At 54.2% G+C, this 22,522-nt stretch overlaps 3 protein-coding genes and 1 long non-coding RNA gene across 20 annotated transcripts in view; 1 reads left to right on the top strand and 3 right to left on the bottom strand.

The window, feature by feature from the left end:
* Positions 1-6: 6 nt before the first annotated feature.
* Positions 7-2,147, bottom strand: LOC140504003 (P2Y purinoceptor 4-like). 2 transcript variants are annotated; one of them, XM_072608478.1, is made up of 2 exons: positions 1,984-2,147; positions 7-1,657 (listed from the first exon to the last, which is right to left on the bottom strand). In XM_072608478.1, the coding sequence occupies exon 2, from the start codon at positions 1,477-1,479 to the stop codon at positions 418-420; it is 1,062 nt and encodes a 353-aa protein (XP_072464579.1). In that variant the 5' UTR covers positions 1,480-1,657; positions 1,984-2,147; the 3' UTR covers positions 7-417. The 2 variants fall into 2 exon arrangements, with proteins under 2 accessions (XP_072464579.1, XP_072464577.1); XM_072608476.1 differs by having other exon boundaries at positions 7-1,523.
* A 127-nt stretch (positions 2,148-2,274) lies between these two features.
* On the bottom strand, positions 2,275-16,031 carry PUSL1 (pseudouridine synthase like 1). 14 transcript variants are annotated; one of them, XM_072608474.1, is made up of 9 exons: positions 15,915-15,989; positions 12,909-13,002; positions 10,657-10,714; positions 9,604-9,791; positions 7,206-7,352; positions 6,804-6,977; positions 3,265-3,319; positions 2,749-2,911; positions 2,275-2,424 (listed from the first exon to the last, which is right to left on the bottom strand). In XM_072608474.1, the coding sequence occupies exons 3-9, from the start codon at positions 10,705-10,707 to the stop codon at positions 2,336-2,338; spliced, it is 867 nt and encodes a 288-aa protein (XP_072464575.1). In that variant the 5' UTR covers positions 10,708-10,714; positions 12,909-13,002; positions 15,915-15,989; the 3' UTR covers positions 2,275-2,335. The 14 variants fall into 14 exon arrangements, 10 of the variants coding, with proteins under 10 accessions (XP_072464575.1, XP_072464571.1, XP_072464569.1 ...); XM_072608470.1 differs by lacking the exon at positions 12,909-13,002 and having other exon boundaries at positions 15,915-16,025; XM_072608468.1 differs by lacking the exon at positions 15,915-15,989 and having other exon boundaries at positions 11,205-13,091.
* Positions 16,032-18,164: 2,133 nt separating this feature from the next.
* Positions 18,165-21,448, bottom strand: LOC140504006 (uncharacterized). 3 transcript variants are annotated; one of them, XR_011966935.1, is made up of 3 exons: positions 21,359-21,448; positions 20,264-20,395; positions 18,165-18,376 (listed from the first exon to the last, which is right to left on the bottom strand). It is a non-coding gene; the product is annotated as an uncharacterized lncRNA (long non-coding RNA). The 3 variants fall into 3 exon arrangements; XR_011966936.1 differs by lacking the exon at positions 21,359-21,448 and adding an exon at positions 20,624-21,336; XR_011966937.1 differs by lacking the exon at positions 21,359-21,448 and adding an exon at positions 21,135-21,336.
* Positions 21,449-21,465: 17 nt separating this feature from the next.
* ACAP3 (ArfGAP with coiled-coil, ankyrin repeat and PH domains 3) overlaps positions 21,466-22,522 on the top strand; it is a 63,206-nt gene continuing 62,149 nt past the window's right edge. Inside the window, exon 1 of the mRNA XM_072608482.1 lies at positions 21,466-21,694. Within this exon, the coding sequence (XP_072464583.1) occupies positions 21,648-21,694 (47 nt within the window). The 5' untranslated portion in view covers positions 21,466-21,647. The remainder of the gene's footprint in view (positions 21,695-22,522) is intronic.

Here is a 22,522-nt window from a genome sequence, read left to right as displayed (position 1 = left end):
CAGCAGTTTGGACATCCTTCTTCCCCATCTTTATTCATCTGTAGCAGCAGCCCCTTAACTCGGAATTTGGATTGCACAGTCATGTCCCTCCGCACTACATGAACCTGCTTCTCAGGGCCACAGAGGCAAGTGTAGATGTTCTAACCCTGCAGTGACTGGTGGATGGGGTGGGGTGAGGCCTGGCCACCCTGCTTACAAGGTAGAAGAGACAGCTAGTGGATGATGTGGAAAATACGTCCTCCTGACCTCCACATGCTTGGGCTGGTATGGGATGTTTTGCCATCCTGAGGCTCCTGAGCAGGCCTTCAGGCCCAGGTCTCCTCCCTCGATGGTCAGCTTTTCCAGGACAAGAAACTGCCAGTCGACTCCTTGTGAGGAGGAATGATTTCATTCTTTGTACTATGTCCCCAGCTTGGCTCAGTGTACTGGACTAGGGACCAGGGTGGCCTCTCTAGGGCCTGGTCCATCCTGGGTCTTTCCATAACTCCCCACCTGGCCACCCCACCCCAGTGCCTGACTGTATCCCAGCGGGGGGCAAGGGGATTCCACCAGCTCGCCATCATAGATGGTGAAAATCTTCTTGGGCCTGCGGGAGCAGAGGTGAGCCCAGCACTGGCAGCCAGCTCGGGATGCCCAGGGCAGGCAGATGACAGGGCTGAGGCAGGGACCCAGGCTGACCAGCAGCAGCGTCACTCGGTGCAGGTGGCCAAGGAAGGGGGTGGGGCTGGTAAGGCGCTGAAGGAGGTGAGTGAGGGAGTAAGGCAGGAAGCAGATGGCACATATGAGCATGCTGAAGATGAGGGTCCTGAGGGTCCTGCGGCAGCGCCAGCTCCTGCGGTGAGAAGCCACACTCCAGGCCAGCAGAGGGTAGCCACCCAGGATGATGGTACAAGGCACCAGGAAGCCCACCACCAGAGTGTAGGTGCTGTAGGACCCGGATCCCACATCTCCCACAAAATTCTCAAAACAGGAGGTGCGATTGTCAAGGCTGGTCCAACTTAGGGTGCCACCCAGGGCAAGGGGGCTGGCCGCACCCCCAGCAAGCACCCAGAGCAGAGCACTCCCCACAGCCCAATGGGCCTTGCCAAGTCGGAGGCATGTGAAGGGGTGGGCCAGCGCCATGTAGCTGTCTAGGCAGAGGCAGAAGAAAGAAATGGTGCTCAGGTACATGAAGGCCCAGTGAAGGGTGGCACTCAACCGACAGGCAAGCTCCCCAGAGCGCCAGTCGCCCCCACGCAAATGGTAGAGGATCTGCAGGGGCAAGGCACAAGTGAAGACCGTGGCAGCTGCTGTCACACTCAGCCGGAGCACAGATGAGGGGCCGGAGCGCTTCAGCCGAAAGAGGAGGAGGCCGCCGGCTGCCATGTTCTCAGCCAGTCCCATGGCAAAGACCACACTGTAAGCCACGGCCAGTGGCCTGTGATGGCCCCAGAATTGGACCACCAGGTAATTTCCTGTGGCATTCAGAGCCACTGGCATCCTGGCCAGGGGCAGGTAGGACCCCAGGCCACAGCTCCAGGAACCTGTTGGAAATGACCAGGCTTTTCTCCACCTTGTGGTCAGTATGGGGTCAGCCCACCCCGTAGGGCACCGGACACAGCTGTGGGGCCAAAGGGAAGGAGGGCCCAGCCCAGTATGAGAGGCTCCTTGCTCATCACTTGTGAGAGAAGGAAGAAGTCATGAGCACCCACCACCAGTCAGGCTGGAAGGCCTGATCCCCTCTGTCCTTACACCTCTCCTCATGACAACTCCTCCCTACGGGAAGGCAGGGAGGGTGATGGGTGGCCCCCCACCTGTCCATCATCCTAAGGGAAGCCTTGTTTCCTGAGTTCTGAGCTGGGCTGAAGCACCCTGACCTTGGGGAGGGTGAAGCCCAAGAGGAATGGGTCTCTGCCAGCTTCTAAATAGGAAGAGCCCAAGTGTCCCCCAGCCCAGCCCAACAAATATTCCCCCCCCCCCGCCCCTCCCCCCAGATTTACTCACAGGAGCCAGGCCGAGCATCCACTGCTGGGCTCTGCTGAGACTTCTCTGAGCCACAGGAAACTTCAACCTCCGAAAAATGCTGTGACCCCTCCCTCTCCCCACCCCAGGGCCCTAGGAGCCTCAGCCCCAAACCCACAGGAAGCCATCAGAACAGCCTGGGGCTGCCTGGAAGTGAGGCTCCCCACAGGCCCCCGGGGCCAGAGTGGTTCAGTTCTTGGTGGCTGGAAAGCCTGCTACAGATTGGGAGGGCTAAGGGAATGTGGGGTGCAAAGGCCACGGGGACACTCCCAGGAACATCCAAATGTCTCCTCTTTATTTGACCAAGCCAAATCCTGGGGCATCCCTGGTCCTGTCAAAGCCCAGGCCTCTCTGGCACATGTCCTTGACTGCAGCCTCTTAAGACAGATGGACGATTGTACCAGTCCTTGCCAGGGCCCCAATCTGTGAAGGGAAGGCGGAGCCCCGGATATGAGGGGAGAAAAAGGGCTCCCGCTGGCCCCAGGCACCTGGAGGCCCTTGAATGTTCATATCCTGGCTGTAATCCGCGCCCCCCACCCCCACCCCCTCCCCCTGCCCCGAACTGAAAGCATCTTTTGTCTGCTAAGCTCCCAGCTCCATCGAGGGTTTGGGGTCCAAGAAACCCGGGGGGTGGTAGGATCCAAGCTCAGGACCATCCACATGGGGCTTCTGCTGGGAAGCAGAGGCACACGGAGGGAAGGGGAACAGGGGTGATCAGCCTTGGGCCCTGGGGGGAGGATGGCTCACCAAGGCCATCATAGTGCACAGACTTCAGGAACAGGCCCTGGGCAGGGGCCACCAGTAATCCAGGGCCACTCCGGGGGTCTTGACTCTCCAGCTTTTCCTTCACCTGGGAGGGGGTCATGGTCCCCAACCCCACTGCTACCAGGCATGCAGTCATCCTGCGCACCTGCAGTGGGGCCCTGAGGACATTAATACCAACAGCCCTCCCACATTCCCAGGACTAACATTCCATTCCTATTGGACCCCTTCAGGATGGCAGCAATTCTGGGGGAAGTCAGGGACCTATGCCCCCTCAGCGAATGAACACCCAATTTTGTCTAGAGGCTGGGCAATGGATGAGACTGGACCCTTCTAGAGAGCAACAAGGCCTGTGTACAGCCTGCTCCATCATCCCCACTAGGGGTCACTGTGAGCCTTGGCAATCCTTTTCGGGTTCCCCAGCACAAAAAGGGTTGGGTGATTAGGAAATTCTTGCCTCCCCCAGCCTCTATCTCCCTGCCTGTAAAATGGGCCACATACCTGTTTGTATAGGAAGGACTTGCTCTCAAACTCTATGTCCCAAAACTGCACCTTCCTGCAAATGCAAATGGGTTGACTAGGGGGCCCCTGGTGTCTCCCATTCCACCCACAGACCCCTTACCTGCTCTGTTCCCAAAAGGCATCTTTTGACCATTGACTGAAGGAAAAAACAGGTGCCCAACAGTTATCTGACCCCAGGCTGAGCCTGAGCCTAGCACCTGAGCTCCCAGATCTATCCCAGAGCTAAGCCTGTGCCCCTACAATCACCTCACAAACTGGCCTTTTGTTTCTTCACTGGTCAAATGAGAGGCTTGGACCACTCAGGAGCTGATCTGGGCTGGGCCCTGGCCTGGAGGGAGAGGGGGAAGAGGGCCTCACTGGGAGCCACAAGACCAAAGGGGCCTGAGAGATCAGCCAGAAAAGAAAAATGATCACTTGTTCCAGGATACAGAGTATCAAACATGCCCCCCATCAGCATGCCCTGTCCTCAGGAAAGGTCTCTATTTAGCGTTCTCCCTGCTGCCTGTGCATAGATGAATAGGGAAAAGGCATACAGTAGGTGCTTAAAACAAGCTTGCCTACTGAAGGACACGGGGGAAGGGCCCTCTCAGCTCACTAAGAATTTAAAAGACAGTTGCCCAGACCCCAGGTTGGACAGTGGGATGGGCAGTACCAGGAACCAGTCTTGCTGTCCATCATGGCTGTTTTCACCCTTATCTCCCGCCTGCCCTCACCCCTGTCCAGGCCTATGGTGAAGTATCTGAGCCCAGAGGAAGATGGATGAGGGCCCAGTCAGGCACCCCCCTGGTAAGCACCTGCTCCTCACAGGCTGCTGAGGCCAGAGGACAGAGGGGCTCTTTTCTGGCCTCTTCTCCCCTCCCTGCCCCCCACCACATCTGGCACAGAGACCCTGCTTCCCTCTTCCTGGGTCCTAGAAGAAAGGCTCTTTCTACAGCTGCCTGGTCTGCACCTGCCCTGAAGGGGTAGAACCCACCCCTACCCTGCCAGGGAAGCTGATAGTACCAAATGAAGCCCCAGAATGCTCCCAGATTTCAGCTGGGAACAGGGCAGCTGATTTAACCCCTGACTTCCTCAATTTATGAAAGGGAAGTGGGACCCAGGGAGAGGAAAGGACTTGGCCAGGGGTGGGGAACCCTCAGCCTCGACGCCACATGTGACCCTCTAGGTCCTCAGGTGCAGCCCTTTGACTGAATCCAAACTTCCCAGAACAAATCCCCTTAATAAAAGGATTTGTTCTGTAAAACTTGGACGTAGTCAAAGGGCCACACTTGAGGACTTAGAGCACCACAGGTGGCCTTGAGGCCACAGGTTCCCCATCCCAGACTTGACCAAAGCTACACAGTTGATAGCAGACCTGGGCCTAGAATTCCGATCTCCTGGATCAGTTCGGGGGTTTTGTTGGTTTGGTTTTCTCCTTCACAGATCTTACATTTAGTTGTGGGTAGGGCTAGGTCAGGGCTGGTCAGCTGGGCACAGGACTAGGAGTCCAGCTGAGGCAGAGAGGACTCAGGGGATCTGGATTCAAATCCAGCCACTATCACTCCCAGCACATCCTTGGGTAACTGCTCTTGCCTCAGTTTCCCCCCTAGGCCTCTCAGGTCCTTCCAGCTCTAAATTCACAACCCTTCTGAATCAGAGATGGCAGCATCAGAAAGCAGGAAGGGACCCACAACTATTGGTCTGACTGCCTGACCAATGCAGTGTTTGGGCTTTGAATCAGGACCACAAGCTGGGTCACAGGAGCAAGGGAGCCCTGATCTAAGCAGGGGCTATGGCTGCTGGGCCCAGGCTAGCCAGGAGATCAGAAGGGTGCCAAGGTGGCCAACAAGTCCTAGGTTTCTGTACCTGGCTGCCTGCCAGACACTCAGGAGAAGTGAAGGGGAGAGGACCCAGAAGCCCCTTCCCTAGGTCCAGCACTGAGCTGGGCCCCAGCAAAGTCCAGAAGGGGCCAAATCTTAAGTCGACTCCATCTCAGACCCTGGGGCAAACCCTCCCCTCACTCCTATAAAGGGTCACCACAGAAGCTATCTTGATGGCCTGAGGGGCACCAAGGGTGACTCAGGCCCCCATCTATCTTCCAGTCTTTCTTCCCTCCCTGGGGGTGGAACCGGGAAGCTAAGAGGAGAGGAGGTGGGCAAAGAGAAAGGCGAACATTATTTGCCTACAGGCTCTGGCATCGACCCCAGTGTTGGGGGGTGGGGGGAGAGACAGGTGATGAGGATGCATCTTCAATGAGTGGCTTCCATTCGCAATTCAGCTGGAGGATGGGGCCTCAGAGAGGCTTTCATGGTTGCTAGGCAACCCCTGGGAGTCTCAGTCCCCCCCCACCCCCAAATCCCTTCTGTGAATAGACAAGCAGCCAATTGAGAAAGGGGGCAGGAGGGGAGGGGGAGCAGGCCAGAGGAACAACTGAACAGTTTCTCCTCAGCTTCAGCTCTCCTGCCTGCCCACCCAGGTCAACAAGGACTCCCCCCGAGCCTTCGCTTGAGCCAGGAGCTGGATTCCCTGGGATCCACAGATCTGTTGGAGGGTCTCCAGGGTCACTACATCCATCCCTCTGTCTCGGGGTGAGGCTGCCCGCCCCCAGCTCTCCACTTGATCAGCTCTAGAGCTAAATTTAGCTTGGCTTCCACCCCCAAGTCACAGAGCATGAAATGGAATTTGTTGGAGCTGGGTACCCAGGGGCGGTAGGGGGTGGTGGTGGAGTGGGGCACAGCTGTGAACACGGGCTTTAGCAACTCCCCCCCACAACAGGCCTGGCTTAGTTCCGGCACTGATGCCCAGTGGGGATGGGGCATGGGGAAGAAGGATGGGAAAGAGCCAACTGCAAGGGCCAAGGCCTGGGCTCAGTGTGTCCAGGGCCCAGGGCCCACCCTCAACACAAAGAGCTCCCAGGACAGGGGCCCCCAGACAGAGAGCTTCCCCTCCTTTCCCCTGCTGCTTCCAGCAACAGGCTGGCTTGGGGCATTGCTAGGTGTCCTGGGTGCTACCCAGATCTGGCCCTTGGTATGAGAAGATTGGGGATGCTGCCAATACCCTCCCCCAAAGTGGGTACTAAGGACAGAGAGAGTCTAAGATCCCCCTGGCTGGTCATGACCTCCCCTATGGCCTCCCCTACTGCTCTGGGCAGGCTGGGCCTGGTGCCTGAGCCACATCTGGCTCGCCTCAGGACACAGGACATCAGCACTGCCCCCTGCCCGGGAAAAAGTGAGGAGAAATGGGGGTCACTAACCCTTAGCTGTACCAGGTAGCCACAGCCTTCCTTGCTATATACTCCATGGCCCTGAGGGTTAGGGGAAGCTCTCAGCTTCATGAGTCCCACAGGGCAGGGAACCCATCTGGTCCTGAAGATGTAACCCCCTCTAGGGAAACCTGAGGCCCTCCCTGGCTCTGGGGACCTGATGGCTGAGAGACACAAAGGCTGTGGAGCTGAATTAAGACACAGTCCAGCCCATGTTCCTAGGGAGACTCCAACCTCCTAGTCTGAGAGGGCAGCCTGGCCTAGGCTTCCTCCTTACCTTTTGTCCTGGGGATGGGTAAAGGGGCTGGCTGGTGCAGGGACCACAGAGACCCGGAGCAGTGTCTTGACAGGGTTTTTCCAGTTATTATCACTTACTGACCTAAAGGCCTGGAAGTTGTGAGTGCCTTGGAGATGTTGGGCGGCCTCCTGCATGGCCGCCACATCCAGGTGGCTGCAGGCAGAGGAGGGTGGGAAGCCATGAAGACATTCTCTCAATTCAAGGCCTCCAGCACCCCCCCCCACCCCCCCCCTCCCGCCCCAGCCCAGGGACTGGCCTTCTTGGTGGCAGCAATGACAAAGGGATGGAAAATGTTCCCTCCTAGCCCCAGGGGCCTCAGCCTCTGCCGGCCCTCTCCCCAGAATATGTGCAGCATAAGCCACAGCTGTGGCACCTACATACTCAGCCTTGAGGTCCCAGCACCGGTTCCGGTCAAACACAGAGAGCATGTCCAGGGAGCAGCCGGTTGCCACCCGGTACAGGTAGGTCCTGGATGTGGCTTCAAAGCGGGCATGGAAATCATCAGGGACTCGGAAAGCTCGGATCACCCTGGAAGGGGAGGTACTAGGGTTAGATTCCAGGAAGAACTTCCAGTGTCCAAGATTAGCTGAAGGAAATGGCAGAAGATAGGAGAATGCACTGGTCTCCTGCCCTTACCCACCTCCCCAAGCTAGGACAGCTGGTGCAGAGGCAGATAAGCCCACTGTGGGCTGTCAACCCAAGATCACCCTGGTGACTGACTCAGTGGTTGGGTCCTACAGGTTCTGAGTGGTGGTCATCTACTCCTCAGACCCTGAGGTTAGGGGACTTCTATATCAATCAGCTGATCACCAAGAATTGATTAAGTACAATAATAGGTAATGGGGAAACAAAGGCAAAGGATGAAAGAATCCCTGCCCCCAAGGAGCCCACATTCCAATGGGGGAGACAAGGATGTGTCTAAGTATATACAGAACAAAAACACAGAATCAATACGAGGTAATTAAGGATGGGCCCTAGTAGCTGAGGGGGTCAAGGAAGGCTGTGTCTGAAACCAAAACCAGGGATTCTGAGAGCTATTGACAAGGAGGAAGCACCTTAGAGAGATGGAGAGCCCTGGGGCAGGGTGGGAGAGGCAGCAAAAAGCCAGGAGACCAACTGGTGTAATAGGCAGAGAACCCAACTTACAGCCAGAAGGCCTGGGTTCAAGACCCACTTCTGTCACAGACTAGCTATTTGACTGGTCAAGTCAATAACCTCTTAGTGCTTCTAGACTAATGATGTCAAACTCACAGAGAAACAGGGAGCACTAATCAGTTCCTGAGGAGTCCTGCAGGCCATAAACTGACTTAGTTTTAACGTGTTATTACCTTTATTTTATTGGATTTTTGTTTCTTTTGTTAAATATTTCCAAAGGACACCTTAATAAAGTTTGGGCTGCACTTGTGGGTCGCATGTTGGCCTGTGTGGTGGGCACTTCTCCTTCAGGCTTCACCCCCTCGGATCTAGGTCACAAAGAAGGTGCTAATAGGCACTGGTGGAGGGAGTGTCCTCACCTAGGAGTTGTCTACATGAATGGTTATCAGATCAAGTCACTGGAAAGGCAGGCAGGAGCCAGGTTGGAGAGGTCTTTACCGGGAGTTTCTGTGATTCTGGAGAGGATAGGAAGCCACTGGAGTTTATTGAGGAGAGTAACATGGTTAGATCCATGATTTGGGGAGATCACATCGGCAGCTGCGTAGAAGGGGATTCCTGATCTATTGGAGGTTGAATGGGAGTGAGGAGGGACTGAGACCAGTAGCTAAGGCAATAGTCTGGGTGTGAGGGCATGAGGGCCTGCACCAGGGTGGGGTGGGGGCTGAGGAGAGAAGGGGGCATATCCCAAAGATGTTACAGAGGTGAAACAACATGAGAGACTGGATGGGGGATGGTGGAGAGTGGAAAGTCAGCAAGGACACCGATGTTGGGAACGGGGGGTGACTTGGAAGGATGGTGATACCCTCACCAGGAAAGTTTGAGAGAGTAACAGGCTCTGGGACAAAGAGAGAGTTAGTGTTGGACATGCCGAGTCTGAGATGCCTCCAGGACACCCATTGGAGAGGACCACCACTGGCTTTGTAGTTCTGGGAATCAGCAGAGGTGAAAAGGAAAACCACAGATGCTGATGAGGTCAAGGAGAGAGGGTATATCAAAAAAGAAGAGACGAGGGCCCCAAGCAGAGCTCTGAGGGCCATCTATGGCCATAGGGATCAGCTGAGACCCAGGATCTTCTAGCTTGGGTCCCCAAGCCACAAGTCAAGGTCAAATCCTAGGCTAGGAAGAGGCTACTTCCTGCCCCTCCCAGAGCCAGAAATAATCATAAGTCTTGGAGAGGTGCTAGACAGACTGGCACCATGACCCACCCAGAGGCCAACCAGTCCATTTGCCTCTACCCACTGGGCCTCCCACTCCAGTCCCTCCCAAAGGTGGGTCACCTCTATCTCCTGCTCTCAGCAATTCCAGGAAGGGGTTGTTCGCAATACCTGGTGCTGATCCTTGCTTACATGAGAAGTCCTTTCTAACACAACCACAAGGGGCTGAAACATGCGAGAAGACCCCCAAATCCTTGGGGACATCAAGGATGATCAGGTCCTGCAAGCTGGGCAAAACCTGAGGATTTGATCATGGGGGACCAGGGGGAGAGGGTAAGCCCAGGCTTCCTCCAAAATCTAGAATAAGACTGTGCCTTGAGGAATATGTTAACTGTTTAAGGATGTTCTAACCCTAGGTCTGTGAGGTGGGATGACAGAGGGGCTGGGGTGGGGGTAGGAGGTTTCTGTACCTGATATCAGGGTGCTCAAGGTGCCTATTGAGGGCCAAAGTGAGGATATCAGGTGAGAAAGGGGGTCGGCCAGCCAGGCGCTGAATGTCTAGATGGGCAGAGTTCCCAAGGGCATGGACACCAGTGTCCGTTCGGCTAGAGATGTGAAACTTGACTGGCGTGACAGACCTCAGCCGCTCTGCAGCTTTCTGAGAGTGGATGAGATGTAGGTGAGGCAGGGGCCCCATGGACCCCCTTCCCCTGCTCTCAGCTGGACACCACCCACTGGCAGTACAGGCAGAGCTCCTGAATCTGGAATCCCCAGAAGTCCTGTGTTAGAATCCTGGCCCTGCTTCTAACTAGCTAGTTCTGTGACTTTGGATGAGTCCCTTCCCCAGTCTGGGCCTGTTTCCTATGGAAAATGAACAGATTGGGTCCCAACATCTCTAAGATCCCTTTGAGTTTGGAGTCCTATGATCCAATGTACCTATAGACTGGAAGTTCCTCAGGGATCTAGAGGAATCTTAACACCATGGTAGGACTGGGGGAGAGGTCATACTTTACAAGGATCTATCCACTTGCTCACAGCCCTGCCTCAAATTTAGATGCCTTGGTACAATCTGTGTCCCCGGGGATCCAGGGGCTGTTGGACTTTGCAGAAGTTCAATTTCCCCCTACCCTCACCCCTTCAGTGACCTGTTTCCAGACAGCATGAGGTCAGTCTATCCATTCCCCTGCCTTTAGGTAGGGTAGCAGCATCTAGACTCATTCCCCATATAAACACACTTTAATCAAGGGACAGGGGTGGGAAATTGACAATAAGGATGGCATTTGCACCTACATGCCAGTCAAACCGGACTACTAGCCGTTCCATCCCAAGCCTCATCCTGTTTCTGCAGACTGTTGCCCACATCTGGAATGTTGTCCTCCTTCACAGTCCCCTTGTAGCACCTTTGTGGCTCCCACCTGCCCCCTATAAGCTCCTCATACCTGACCCCTCCCCAGCCACAAGCATTCTCTCCCTTTTCCCAAACCATCCTGTGTTGATATCCTGGACAGAGACAACTCACTCACCTCCAGAAGATTCTGGACTCCAACCCTCTGTTTGGGCTGTTTGATAGCCATGACCCCACTGCAGGGAGAGAGGGAGAGAAGGAAAGCGGGGGGCGGGGGGGAGACAGAGAGACACAGAGAGAGACAACAGAGAGATAGACAAAGACAGAGAGTGGAGAAGGGAGGGAGAGAGGGGGGGAAGGGAGGGAGAAAGAGGGGGAAGGGGGAGGGAAGGAGGGAGAGAGGAAGAGAGAGAGAAAGAGAGAGACAGAAAGACAGAGAGAGACAGAGAGAGAGTGTGAGGGAGAGAAGAGAGTATTAGGCACAGGCATGTCCCATTCCCACTTCTCTCAGAGGCAGGGCCCATGGAGCACAGAAGAATCCATAGGCCATTTACCCAGTTTAACCCCCTCAGGTGAGACAGGAAACAGAGGACAGGGGGGTGCTGCCAACACTGCCCCATAGTCCCATCAGGTCCCACAAGGCAGGGGCTGCTTTCAGTGCCTGGCAGGTGCCTGGCGCACAGAAGTCCTGCTTCCTTGGGTTGTTACAACGAGCACAGGGCCCACCTCTCCTTATGAGGGGTGATTCCCCCTAAGTCATTCTTTTTCCTCTTGATTTTCTCTTCAGAAGCCTCCAAGGTCCTGCAGGTGCCTACCTCTGGCCTCCCAGTCTTGGGGCTCTCCTTTGGAACCCCAAGCCTGAACACCAGGGAGAGAAAGATGACCCCTGTAAAAGATGTTTTTGTTTGGTGACCCCTTTTCCCCTGCTGTGGCAGGCTGGGCTCCCGAGGGGGACCCTCCTCACACTGTAAGGGCATGTGAACAGAGGACACAGACACAGACTTCATCCTTCGTCCCTGCTGCACAGCCATTCTTTTGTCCCTCCCTATCTATTCTGACAAGTTATTGCTTATGTGACCTCGGGTGAATAATTTCTCCTCTCTGGCTCTCAGTTTCCTCATCTATAAAACGAGATTGAATGAGGCAGCCTTTGAGGTCCTTTAAGCTTGAGAGCTGTTAGAAAGGGCTTCAGACTTTGACTTCAGTACCACTTTGCCCTCTTAAAAATGACCCCCCATAAAGAACTTAGCTTTCTGTGGGTTTTCTCTATTGATAGTTATCATATCAGAAATGAAAACACCTTAGTATTATTAAGAAAGGAATTTTTGGCTCAAGAAATCCCTGAAAAGGTCTCAGGAGCCTCCAGGGGACTCCTGACCACACTCAGACCACACCATAAGGTCTTCATGTTAATTTGTATTTCCAAACCACAGCATTAGCCCTCAACTGAGGCTTCATTGAAGGGATTGAAGCCACCTACCACCAGCCTCGTCTCCCCCAAATCTCCCTCCACTGCACCTGCCCCAGGCTCAGAGGATGAGGGACCCTTCTCTGCCCTCTGCTCTGAGTCCTTGCACCTCATCTCCTCCTGTAGCCTGGCCCTTCCATCTTCCCTTCTCTTCACCTAATTCCCAGCCTCTTTTTATCCCCATTGCCATAAACACAACCAGATCATGGCCAAGTCTAAAAAAAGCCTGCTTTGACATCCCCTCAAGCGAGTGCCCTACATCTCCCCTTCTGGAGAAAAACAAAGCTCCTGGCTCATTTTCACCTTTATTTTCTCACCTCCTACTCACTTCTCAAGCCCCGGAAATCTAGCTGAGTCCCCACTACGGCTGCAAACGCACTCCCCAAGGTCACCAAGGATGGTTTTGTCAGCCTGGTCTTGGTCTGGTTGACCTTCAGTGGTTAGACTCCAGTCACCACCCCCTGCTCTGGTTCATGGTCCTCTACCTTGACCTCCCTGTGCAAGCACCAAGTCTCCTTGGTCTCCCTGGCACAATCAGCCCCCATGGGTTTCATCATCTCTACGCACATGACTCCCAGATTTGTATTGGTTGTTGTTGTTTCGTTGTGTCTGACTCTTCATGACCATATTTAGGGTTTTCTTGGCCAAGATACTGGAGTGGTTGGCCATGTCCTTCTCCAGCTCATTTTACAGATGGGGAAACTGAGGCAAATAGGGTCCAGGGTCCTACAACTAGTGATTATCTGAGGCCAGATTTGAACTCAGGTCTTCCTGATTCTAGGTCCAGTGGCACCACCTAGCTACCCCTATATATCCAGTCCTAACCTCTCTCCTAAACACTGGTCCTGCCTCTCCAACTGCCTACATGCCCAACAGCTACATCGGGATGTTCCACTGGTCTTTGGTGGCATAGAAGATAGAACAATGGGCCCAGAGTCAGAAATCCAGCCTCGGATACTTACTAGCTGTGACCCTGGGCAAGTCACTTCACCTTCTTTGTCTCCTCTGCTTCCTCATCTGAACTAGAGAAGGAAATGGCAAACCATTCCAATATCTCTGCCAAGAAAACCCCAAATGGGGTCATGAAGGGTCAGACACAACTGGAAATGAGTCAACAACCACAAAATGTCTAAAACAGAACCCATTCTCCCCTCCCTCCCCCACTACCCCTAACTTCTCAGTGTTCAGAACCCCACTCCCCTTTCTAATCCAAATCAACCCACATATCAAGCAGATCCTACGTGCACAGCACTAAGTATATAATTGCTTATTATATACAGTCATAAAAGAGAGACAATCTTCCTCTTTAAAGCCACCAAGGAGTGAGACCCCAAAGTCCCTCTGGACTTCTCATTGCCCACCATCTCCCACATCCAATTCGTGGCTACAGCTTGTGGTCTCTGCTTCCTCTTTGCCTTCCCCACAAGCACCCAGGGCTGGGCCCTCAGCATCTCTTAAATCTCCCCCTGCAGCAGCCCCTTAGATTGGAGTTGCTGCCTTGATTCCCTCTCCTCTCCAATCCACAGCCATCAAACAGGTCTGAGCCTCTCCTTCCCGTTCCAGAAGCTCCAGTGGCTCCCTCCCGTCTCTAGGATGAAAGGCAGACGTCTCCTTTTGGCTTTTAAAGCCCTTCCCAGTCTGGTCCCAACTTATCTTTCCAGACAGATCGGACATTCCAGCCAAACTGGTCTATTGCTGTTCTCATACATGACAATCCATCTTCCACCTCGATTTGTACAGACTTTCTCTGCATGTCTGGAATGTTCTCCCTCCTCTTGAAATCCCTAGTTCCCTTCCAAACTCAGCTTGAGCACTAACTACTTGGATACTAGGCTCATCCTTATCCCTCCCACTGCCAAATCATTTTGAGTCCAGTTCACGTTTACTTATCTGTATATGTGTCATGAGGGAGTGGGGTGGCTCAGTGGATAGAATGCTAGGCCTGGAGTCAGGAAGAGTTAGGTTCAAATCCAACCTCAGATATACTGTGTGACCCTGGGGAAGTCACTTAACCTGTTTGCCTTAATTCACTGGAGAAGGAAATGGCAAACCTCTCCAGTGTCTTTGCCAAAAAAATCCAAGGGCAATACTGGCATACTATGGTCCACAGGGTCACAAAGAGCTAAAATCAGTTAGTCAACAAGCATTTTTTAAGCACCTACTGTGTGCTAGAAAAGGAAATGGCAAACTTCTGATATCTTTGTCATGAAAACCCTATGAACGGCACAGGCATGCTAGGATCTATGAGGTCACAAAGAGCTAGAATCACTCAATAAACATTTATGAAGCACCTGCTGTATACCGAAAGAGGAAAAGGCAAAGATTTCCAGTATCTTTTCAAAGAAAATCCCATGGATCATATTGGTATGCTATGTATAGCTAACAACCTGCATGTCACTTTTCTCCAAGAGAATAAAAGTTTTTTTAACATGTATTTTTTACTTTTGGAGGTAACTGGGATTAAGTGACTTGCCCAGGGTCACATAGCTAGTAAGCAGAACAGAAGTTTCTTGCGGAGAGGGACTGTTCTGTCTTGCACCCCCAGCACCTGGTCCACTTCCTTCCCATGACGAACAGTGCCCTTCACCTCTAGAGACAGAACCTGTGAACTCTGAGTGCAGACTGAAGCAGATTTGTTTCACTTTATTTTTCTTGGTTTTTTTTTCCTTCAACATGGCTACTACAGAAGTGTTTTGCACGACTTCACCTATATAATCAATATCATATTGCTCGCCCTCTCAAAGAGCGCAGGAGAGGCAGAAGGATGGCAAGAATTTGGACCTCCAAATTTTAAAAAATGAATGCCTATTTTTTACATTTAATTGGGAAATATTTAACGAAATAAGCCTAATAAATTTTTAAAAAACTGTGAACTTCTTGAGGGCAAGGATTGTCTCTCGCTTCTTTTTTTGTAAATCACAGTGCCCAGCACGAAGTAGTAGGCACTTGATAAATGTTTACTGCCTGACTGGAAGACAAGTGCCTGTTGAATCAAATTCCTGAAGTCACAGCTCCGCGAGGACTTTGGTGATTCCCCTCCAACCTGCCGTCAGTTTAATTTCCTTCCTGAAATTACTCTGGGGTGCTTCTACACGGTCTTACTGTGGTTAAGGGGGCCAGACCAGAAGTGATCAGAACACAAGAGTTCAAATCCTGCCCTGGACCCTTCTTAACAACCCAGCTCTGACCTTGGGAGAGTCACAACCTCCCTGGGCCTGGGTTCCTTACCTGTAAAACCAAGGGGCTGGACCAGATGACCCCTGAGGTCTCCACCCAGCCCTGGCGGATGGTTCCCCTTCCCTGCCCTCCCCTCTTCCCAGTAAAACATAAGCTCCCTGTGGGTACAGAGTTTTCGTGGTTGTTTTAAATCCCTGAATCCCACAGCCCGGGCTGGCCCTAATCCAGGTGTACGTTGAACTGAGCCCCTCCTCCAGCGGGGCTAGGTGCAGGTGCCAGGGCAGTCCCAGCAGGGGTCCCTTTGCCCCTCCTCTCTCTCCCTCAGCCCCCGGGCAGGGAGTCTGAACAAAGCGGCTTCCCCAGCGGGCACAAATGTTTAGAAGGCCAGTTTCCGGGAGACGTCTCCAGTCTGGGTGCCTTCTTTAAATGGCCACTCTAAACTTAGCCCGGGTGCCAGCCTCCCAAGTCCCCGGCCCAGCCCGGGTGCCGCCTGGGGCCACATCCTTCCTCCGCTCCCGGAGAGGAAGCTGGGGGCGGGGCGGGGGCGGGGTGCGGCTGAGCCCCCCATCCCCAGTGACCGGGCTCCGGCCTCGGGGGGGCCCGCGCCGGGTCGGGGAAGTGCGGTCCTGGGGCAGGAGGGGCCGGGGCCGGCGCGAGGCCCCCCCACCCCGCGGGGGCTCCCCCACGCTCCGGCTCCCACGTGGAGACACGGGTGGGGGAGGGGCCCCCGCGGACGGGGGGGGCCCGATCCCCTCCCCCACTGGGGGGTCCCAGTCTCCACCCCTACATACCTAAAGGCAGTCCCCACGTATTGGAAGAACACGAGGTAGCGCGCGCGGGGCGAGTCCATGGCCGCGTGGGAGGGGGAGGGGGGCGGGTCGGCCCCGCCGCGCGTGCCCGCCCCCGGCCCAGCGGACCCCGCCCTCCCGCAGCGCGCGCGCCGGCCAGGCTCCGACTCCAAGGCCCCCGCGCGCGATTGGACGGGAGAAGGGGCCCGGGGGGGAGGGGGAGAAATGGAAGCACGAGGGGGCGGGGCCCAGAGGGGCGGGACCTCTGCTTAGGGAGCGGGGCGCAAGTGATCGCCGCGTCCCGGGACGTACAGAGGGGCCGAATCTCCCCCAGCCGCGAAAGTAGCCTCAGGACCCTTCCAGGCGGCGCCCAAAGACTGTGCCAAGGCCGAGGGATGGCATTCTTGGGACTTGGGCTGCCCAGACCAAGGCGCTCTGGCGTCCTCCGCTCCCGAGATCGCCAGAGACGTGGCCCCTCGGGGTCCCCAGTCCTCCCCCGGATGCTCTGGCGTCCGCGCCTTCTCTGAGCCCACCCTCACTTACATCCCAGCTCTGGAACCTGGGGGTGCAGGCTTGTTTTTAAGGGGTTTGTGTGTCCCCCCAGTTTTCTTTTGCTTTCTATGTCTCCAACTGTCTCTGCCACAGTATCTCTGTCTCTGATTCTGTGTCTGTCTGTGTTTCTGTCATACTGTCTGTCTCTGTTTCTCTGTGTGTCTCTGTCTCTGATTCCGTGTGTGTCACACACACACGCGCGCGCGCGCGCGCGCGCCCCTTTAATAGGACACCTCTGAGCGGAGAGACCCAAAAAAAAGCGAACCATCCGGAAGTCAAGTCACTGCTCTGGCATCGGTCCACGGACTGGAGAACGCTGACTGGGTCGTTTCCCCGCTGCTCCCCTCCCCCCTCCATTCACCGCTCCTGCCAAACTCCAGTCTGCCCTCCCAAACACAGCCTGTGCTCTCCAGCCTTAGGAATCCCTGAAAACCAGGGCTGAGAAGGGACCTCAGAGCGAGGTTGGTCCAGCCCAGACCCGACCGAGGATCTCTCGGACAGGATGCCCCACAAGTGGACGCTGGGCCAATCAACCTGGGCTGGAAGACCTCCAGCGCTGGAGAATTCACTGTCAGCCCAGGCAGCCCGATCCGCTCCGCGGGGGCTGGAATTTTAAGGATTTTTTTCTGACAGGAGCCTAAGTGTCTCCCTGAGCCTTCCACCCATTACTTTGAGTCCTGTCTTCTGGGGCCTTGGTCCAAATAACAGCCCTTCAACTATTTGAAGATAGCCGCCGTCTGATCCTCCCTCACCCATTTTCTCCTCTCCTCCCCTCCCCTCTTGTCCTCTCTTCTCTTCCCTTCCCTTCTCCTCTCCTCTCCTCTCTATCTACCCCTCCTTTCTTCTCTCTCTCTCTCCTCTCCTCCTCTGTCCTCCCCTTGCTCCTTTCTCCCCCTCTCCTCCCTCTCTACTCCTCTCTTTTATCCTCCCCTCCCCTCTTCTCCTTTCTCCCCCTCTTCTTCTCCCTCTCTCTCCCCCTCCATCTCTTCTCCCTTCCCTTCTCCCCTCTCCTCTCTTTTCATCTCTCTCTCCTTTCTTCTTCTTTCTCCCTCCATCTCTCCTTTCTTCTCTCTCTCCTCCCTTCCTGTCTTCCTCTCCCCTCCTCTCCTTTCTCCCTCCTCTCCTCCCTCTTTCCCTCCTTTCCCCTCCCTTCTCTTCCCCTCTCTTTTCCTCTCCTCACCAAACACCCCCATTTCCTCTAAGGTTCCTCCATGCATTCTGCCCTGGTCCTGTTTGCCATCCTCTGGATGGACACTGCAATATATCTGGGAGAATTGTGACCAGGGTAAAGGCACTATACAGTGCCACAGTTTTCCCTTGATTACTCTGCCTGTGTGTGTGTGGGGGGGGGGGGGGGGGGGGGGAGGCTGCCATGTCACACTGTTGATTCCTGTGGAGCACAAAGATCCAATAGCACCGCAAGGCACTGTGGTTCAGTGACAACAACACTGGACACGAAGTCAGTAGGACCCGGGTTCAACTCCAGACTCAGACACTTACTACTTGTGTGACCCTGGGCGAGTCACAACTTCTCTGTTCCTCAGTTTTCTCATCTGCAAAGTGGGGGAGGGGAATTGGGCACTCTAAGGTCCCTTTAAGTAATCTGTGATCGCATGATCTCTAGCTGAGCCTCTCCCATCCCGGACCTCCACCCCTTCCATTCCGTTCTTCCCTTTCCCCACAGAACTTCTATTCATTAGCCTCAGTGGTCCTCAGTTTCTTTACCAGTAAAATGGTTCAGGGTGAGCAGAGGTTGGATTTGATGATTTCTGAGGGTTGCTAGGTGGTGCCAAGTTCAGAGTCAGGAAGACTCATCTCCCTGGGTTCAAATCTGGCCTCAGACACTTAGTAGCTGTGTGATTCTGGGCAAGTCACAACTCTTTTTGCCTCAGCTTTCTTATCTGTAAAACGAGCTGGAGAAGGGAAGGCAAATCACTCCAGTATTTTTTGCCAAGAAAACCCCAAATAGGGTCACAGAGAGTGGGATGCAACTAAACAGAGGTCCTTTCCAATTTTAAATCTATGACCCTTTAAAGCCCCACAGGCTTCCTTACTGAATGTCCACCCTGCCCATTGCCCCCAAAAGCCTTCCCTGACCCCCTCCCCTTTTGGAAAGGATCTTTTCATACTCCTGTGAAGTAGGTGCTATCATTCCCATTTTCCAGGTGAGAAATTGAGACTCAGAGGACCAAAGTGTGTCCAGAGTCACACAACTAGGAAGTCTCTGAGGTGGGAGCTGGACCCCAGGCTTCCCAATTCCAAGTCTGGTGTTCTATCCACTATACCATGCTGCCTTTATAACAAACCCTGAATGAACTTCAGCCCCAAATCCCCCTCCGTTCACCCCCTCAATTCTATTTAATTTATCATTCATTGTGCAAGCTGTGTGAAGGCATTGTACTTACTCCAAGGCCAGGCACTGTCTTCCATGTATATTTATCCCCAGGGCTCAGCACCGTGCTTGGAACATAGTAAGAGCTTAATAAATGCTTTTGCATTCATTCATTCATAGCTGGAATACCAGCATGGGGCCCTGCACACACTAATCATTAATAGACATTCATTGAAATATGGTGAATGATACAGATCACTCATTTGGAGTTGGAAAGGCCCTTAGAGGTCAGAGAGTCCAATTCTCTCATTTATGGATGAGGAGGCTGAAATCCAGGGAAGGGGAGTAATTTACCTGCGGTAAGAGTTGGAAGTGGGACTTGAACCCAGGTCTTCCTGACTTCAACTGCAGAGACTTAACCAATAGACCAGTCCCTACCTTGGAGAAGCTTCCTGCTTTCTAGGGAGCCATGCTAGGATCGGTGTTCTCAAGGGAATCCTGATAGTACAGTGGATAGAGTACCAGACTTGGAATAAGGAAGATTCATCTTCATGAGTTCAAATCCTGTCTCAAATCCTTCCTAGCTGTGTGATCCTGGGCAAGTCATTTAACCTTGTTGGCCTTAGTTTCTTCATCTGTAAAATGAGCAGGAGAAGAAAATGGCAAACCACTCCAGTATCTTTGCTAAGAAAACCCCAAATGGGGTCATGGAGAGTCAGGTCGGACTGAAGAACAAGAAATCCTCCTAAGACAGGACTCTCTTAGATAAGTAGATCATAATGTCAGGGAGTCATCCAGGGCACAGGGGAAGTCACTCTCCTGGGGTCATACAGCCAAGAAGTAAAAGTGGCAGGATTTGAGTTTTCATCTTCCTGACTCCAAGGCTAGCCTTCTGTTCACCATATCCCCACACTCTCTCTGAGGAATGATACAGAATCTGTGATAGGGAAAGGAGGGGCTGAAAATGGGACTGGGAAGGTAATGAGGCAAACTGTGAGTGGCCTTCAATGCCAAGGCAGAGCTTGTTTTTGTCCTTAAGAAGGGGAATTACATGATTAGATAGACCCAGATCTGTAGTTGGAAAGAGCTGCTGAGACCATCGTATCAAAGCCCCTTCTTTTACAGAGGAGGAAACTGAGTCCCAGGGAGGGGAAATGTGATCAAGGTCATGATATAGTGACAGAGTCCTTTGGCATTAGTGTGGGGGATGGTAGAGATGATGAGTCTAGAGGCAAGAAGGCCCTAATGCAATAAGCCAGGAGAGATGGGCTGAAGGTCTGATCTAGGGGGGTGGTCATATATGTGAAGAGGAGAGAAAAGTGAGACATAATCCTGGAGATAAGGGGGTTGAGGCAATGGGAGAGTGTTCAAGATCATATGGAAATATATTTAGAGCTAAAAGGTCAGAATTAAACTCCTTCATTTTACAGGAAGGTAAACTGAGTCTCTGAGAGGTTAAATGACTTACCTAGGGTCACACAGCTTGCAAGTATCACAGGTTGGATTTGAACTCAGGTCTTCCTGATTCTCCATCTTGTACTTTATCCATTATACTCCTCTGTCTTTCCTGGTGTAGAAGACTCAGATTTCTGTCCAGTTTCTGAATAGAAGTATGAGAGAGTCATCAATTGAAACAGATGAGTTGGGAGGGGGTGCAGAAGTTTTTTTGGGGGAGGGAGTTTGGTTCTGGTTACTGTGGACATGTGAAGTCCTAGGTGTCTAAGGCATGCTGAGGGAGAGATGTTTGATAGGCATTGGGAAGTGCTGCATAACAGTGGGATACCCTGGAAAGAGCCCAGGCTCTAGGGGAAAAGGTCTGGGTTCAAACCTGTCTCTGAGGTTTATCTTCTATATGACCTAGGGGAAGTCCCGGAACCTTTCTGGGCCTCAGTTTCCTCACCTGTAAAATGAAGGGGTTGGGCCAAATGGTTTTAAAGGTCGCTTCTAATTTTAAATCTATAATTCTATGACCAGTGCTCACCCCAGTGCCAGGAATATCGTAGGTGTTTAATAAATGCTAATTGACTGAGTAGATGACCTTTCCATTCTGGGTCTCAGGATCCCTCCCCTCTGGCACAAGGGAGGATTGTGGAGGCTGGAGATCAATTAGTCTTATGAAAAGACACAGGTGCTCAGCTCGCTGGAACCACGGCCCCACCCAGAGGTTACCTAGTCCATCTGGATTCGAGGAGTTGGAGGTTTCATCCCCGCTGTCGGAGGAAGCCGGGGGAGCGTTAAGGGAGTGAGCAGGTGTCACCTCGCTGAGCACATAACCTTGCGTTAAAGGGGGCATCAGAGTGGGGAGTCAGAGAAAGGCTCGCGTGGGGTCATTTACTGACCTGGTGACCTTAGGCTAGCCACGTCACCTCTGGGGCACCTCAGTTTCTTCCTCTGTAAAAGGCGAGAGGGTCCCTAGAAGACGCTTACAGGGTCCCCTCCCAGGTCTAAGTGGAAGACCCTGTGAGCTGGGGGATTGCCTCCTCTTAGAAGGGGAGGAGTCAGAGGCGCCGGACAAAGGCCAGGCAGATGTAAACGACACGCCGGTGCCCGGGGAGGGGCTTACGGGTAAAGGGGGGCGCGGCGGTGGCGGCGGCGGCAGGACTTTGGCGACGCTCCCTGCGCGGTGACAGGCCCGGCGGGGCGGGCCGGGGCGGGCCGGGGCGGGCCGGAGCGGGCGCTGCAGCGGCCTCATTCCCCAGCCCGGGCGGGCGGGCTGGCTGGCAAGCGAGCGGAGCCGACTGGCGCGGGCGGAGCGGAGCACAGAGCAGCGCAGCCCGGTCGGGGCGGGCTGGGGTGGCCATGGCACGGGAGCTTCCCCTCTGAGAGCCCGAGCCGCGGGCGGAGCCGCAGAAATGACGGTGGAGTTCGAGGAGTGCATCAAGGACTCGCCCCGATTCAGGTGAGACGCCTCGGACCCGGGACCGGCCGCGATCGGGGAGCCCTGGGACGTCGGGACTCCGCGCTCCCCTGGAGACAGAGCGAGGCAGGGACCGGGAGACACGGTCAGAGACGGAGAGAGACGGGGGCAAAGGCAGGGAGCGAGACACACCCAGAGGACAGGGAGGCAGAGGGGACACCCACCCAGAGAGAGAGACAGGTCCAGAGAAGATGAAGGCAGGAACCCAAAGCCAGAGACGGATACACACCCGGGAGAGAGAACCAGAGGCGCAAAGACCCAGAGAGAGAGAGACACGCCCAGGGAGAGAGAGAGAGAGAGAGAGAGAGAGAGAGAGAGAGAGAGCTGCCTCTCCTCCGAAACCGACAGAGACGGGAACATAAAGAGGGACAAGAGACCCACGCACCCGGGGATGGAGGCAGACAGGCACACACACCACACACACACCACACACCACACACACCACACACACACCACACATACACACACACACACACACACATACACAAAGGCGCACACTGCCTGGAGCTCCCACAATTAGCCTCCCTCCCCTTCCTGTCCAGGTTCCACGTGGGGCGTGTCAGTGACAGACTCTGGAGCCTTTGGCCCCCATCTTCCTGACCGCCCTGTTCCTCCCAGGGGCTCCTTCCTGGCCGGGACGTAATTTGGGTTTCCTCTGAGCTCTCTGGAGGGTCAAGGGTCTAAGTTGCAGGGCATGCCTTGGGAGGGGATCCCAGGCCCAGAAGGCAGGCATAGGTTTGAGGGCCTGGGTCTGTTCCCCCGGAAGATGCCCCCATGAGAGAACCCCCCCCCCCCCCCCATCCTTGCTGG

This window comes from Notamacropus eugenii, chromosome 5 (genome assembly GCF_028372415.1).
Source record: "Notamacropus eugenii isolate mMacEug1 chromosome 5, mMacEug1.pri_v2, whole genome shotgun sequence".
NCBI lineage: Eukaryota > Metazoa > Chordata > Mammalia > Diprotodontia > Macropodidae > Notamacropus > Notamacropus eugenii.
Note: the sequence above shows the minus strand (reverse complement) of the source record. Positions and strands in the feature narration are given on the sequence as shown.

What these genes read in the sequence shown, in the direction of transcription:
- LOC140504003 (XM_072608478.1), bottom strand. Translation starts at nt 1,479, where the DNA reads ATGCCAGTGGCTCTGAATGCCACAGGAAATTACCTGGTGGTCCAATTC.
- PUSL1 (XM_072608467.1), bottom strand. Translation starts at nt 11,509, where the DNA reads ATGGCTGTGCAGCAGGGACGAAGGATGAAGTCTGTGTCTGTGTCCTCT. An exon ending in GAGTCCAGAATCTTCTGGAG is followed by an intron (nt 9,792 to 10,656) that starts GTGAGTGAGTTG and finishes ATCCACTCTCAG; the next exon opens with AAAGCTGCAGAGCGGCTGAG. An exon ending in ACCCATCCCCAGGACAAAAG is followed by an intron (nt 3,320 to 6,803) that starts GTAAGGAGGAAG and finishes TTGCATTTGCAG; the next exon opens with GAAGGTGCAGTTTTGGGACA.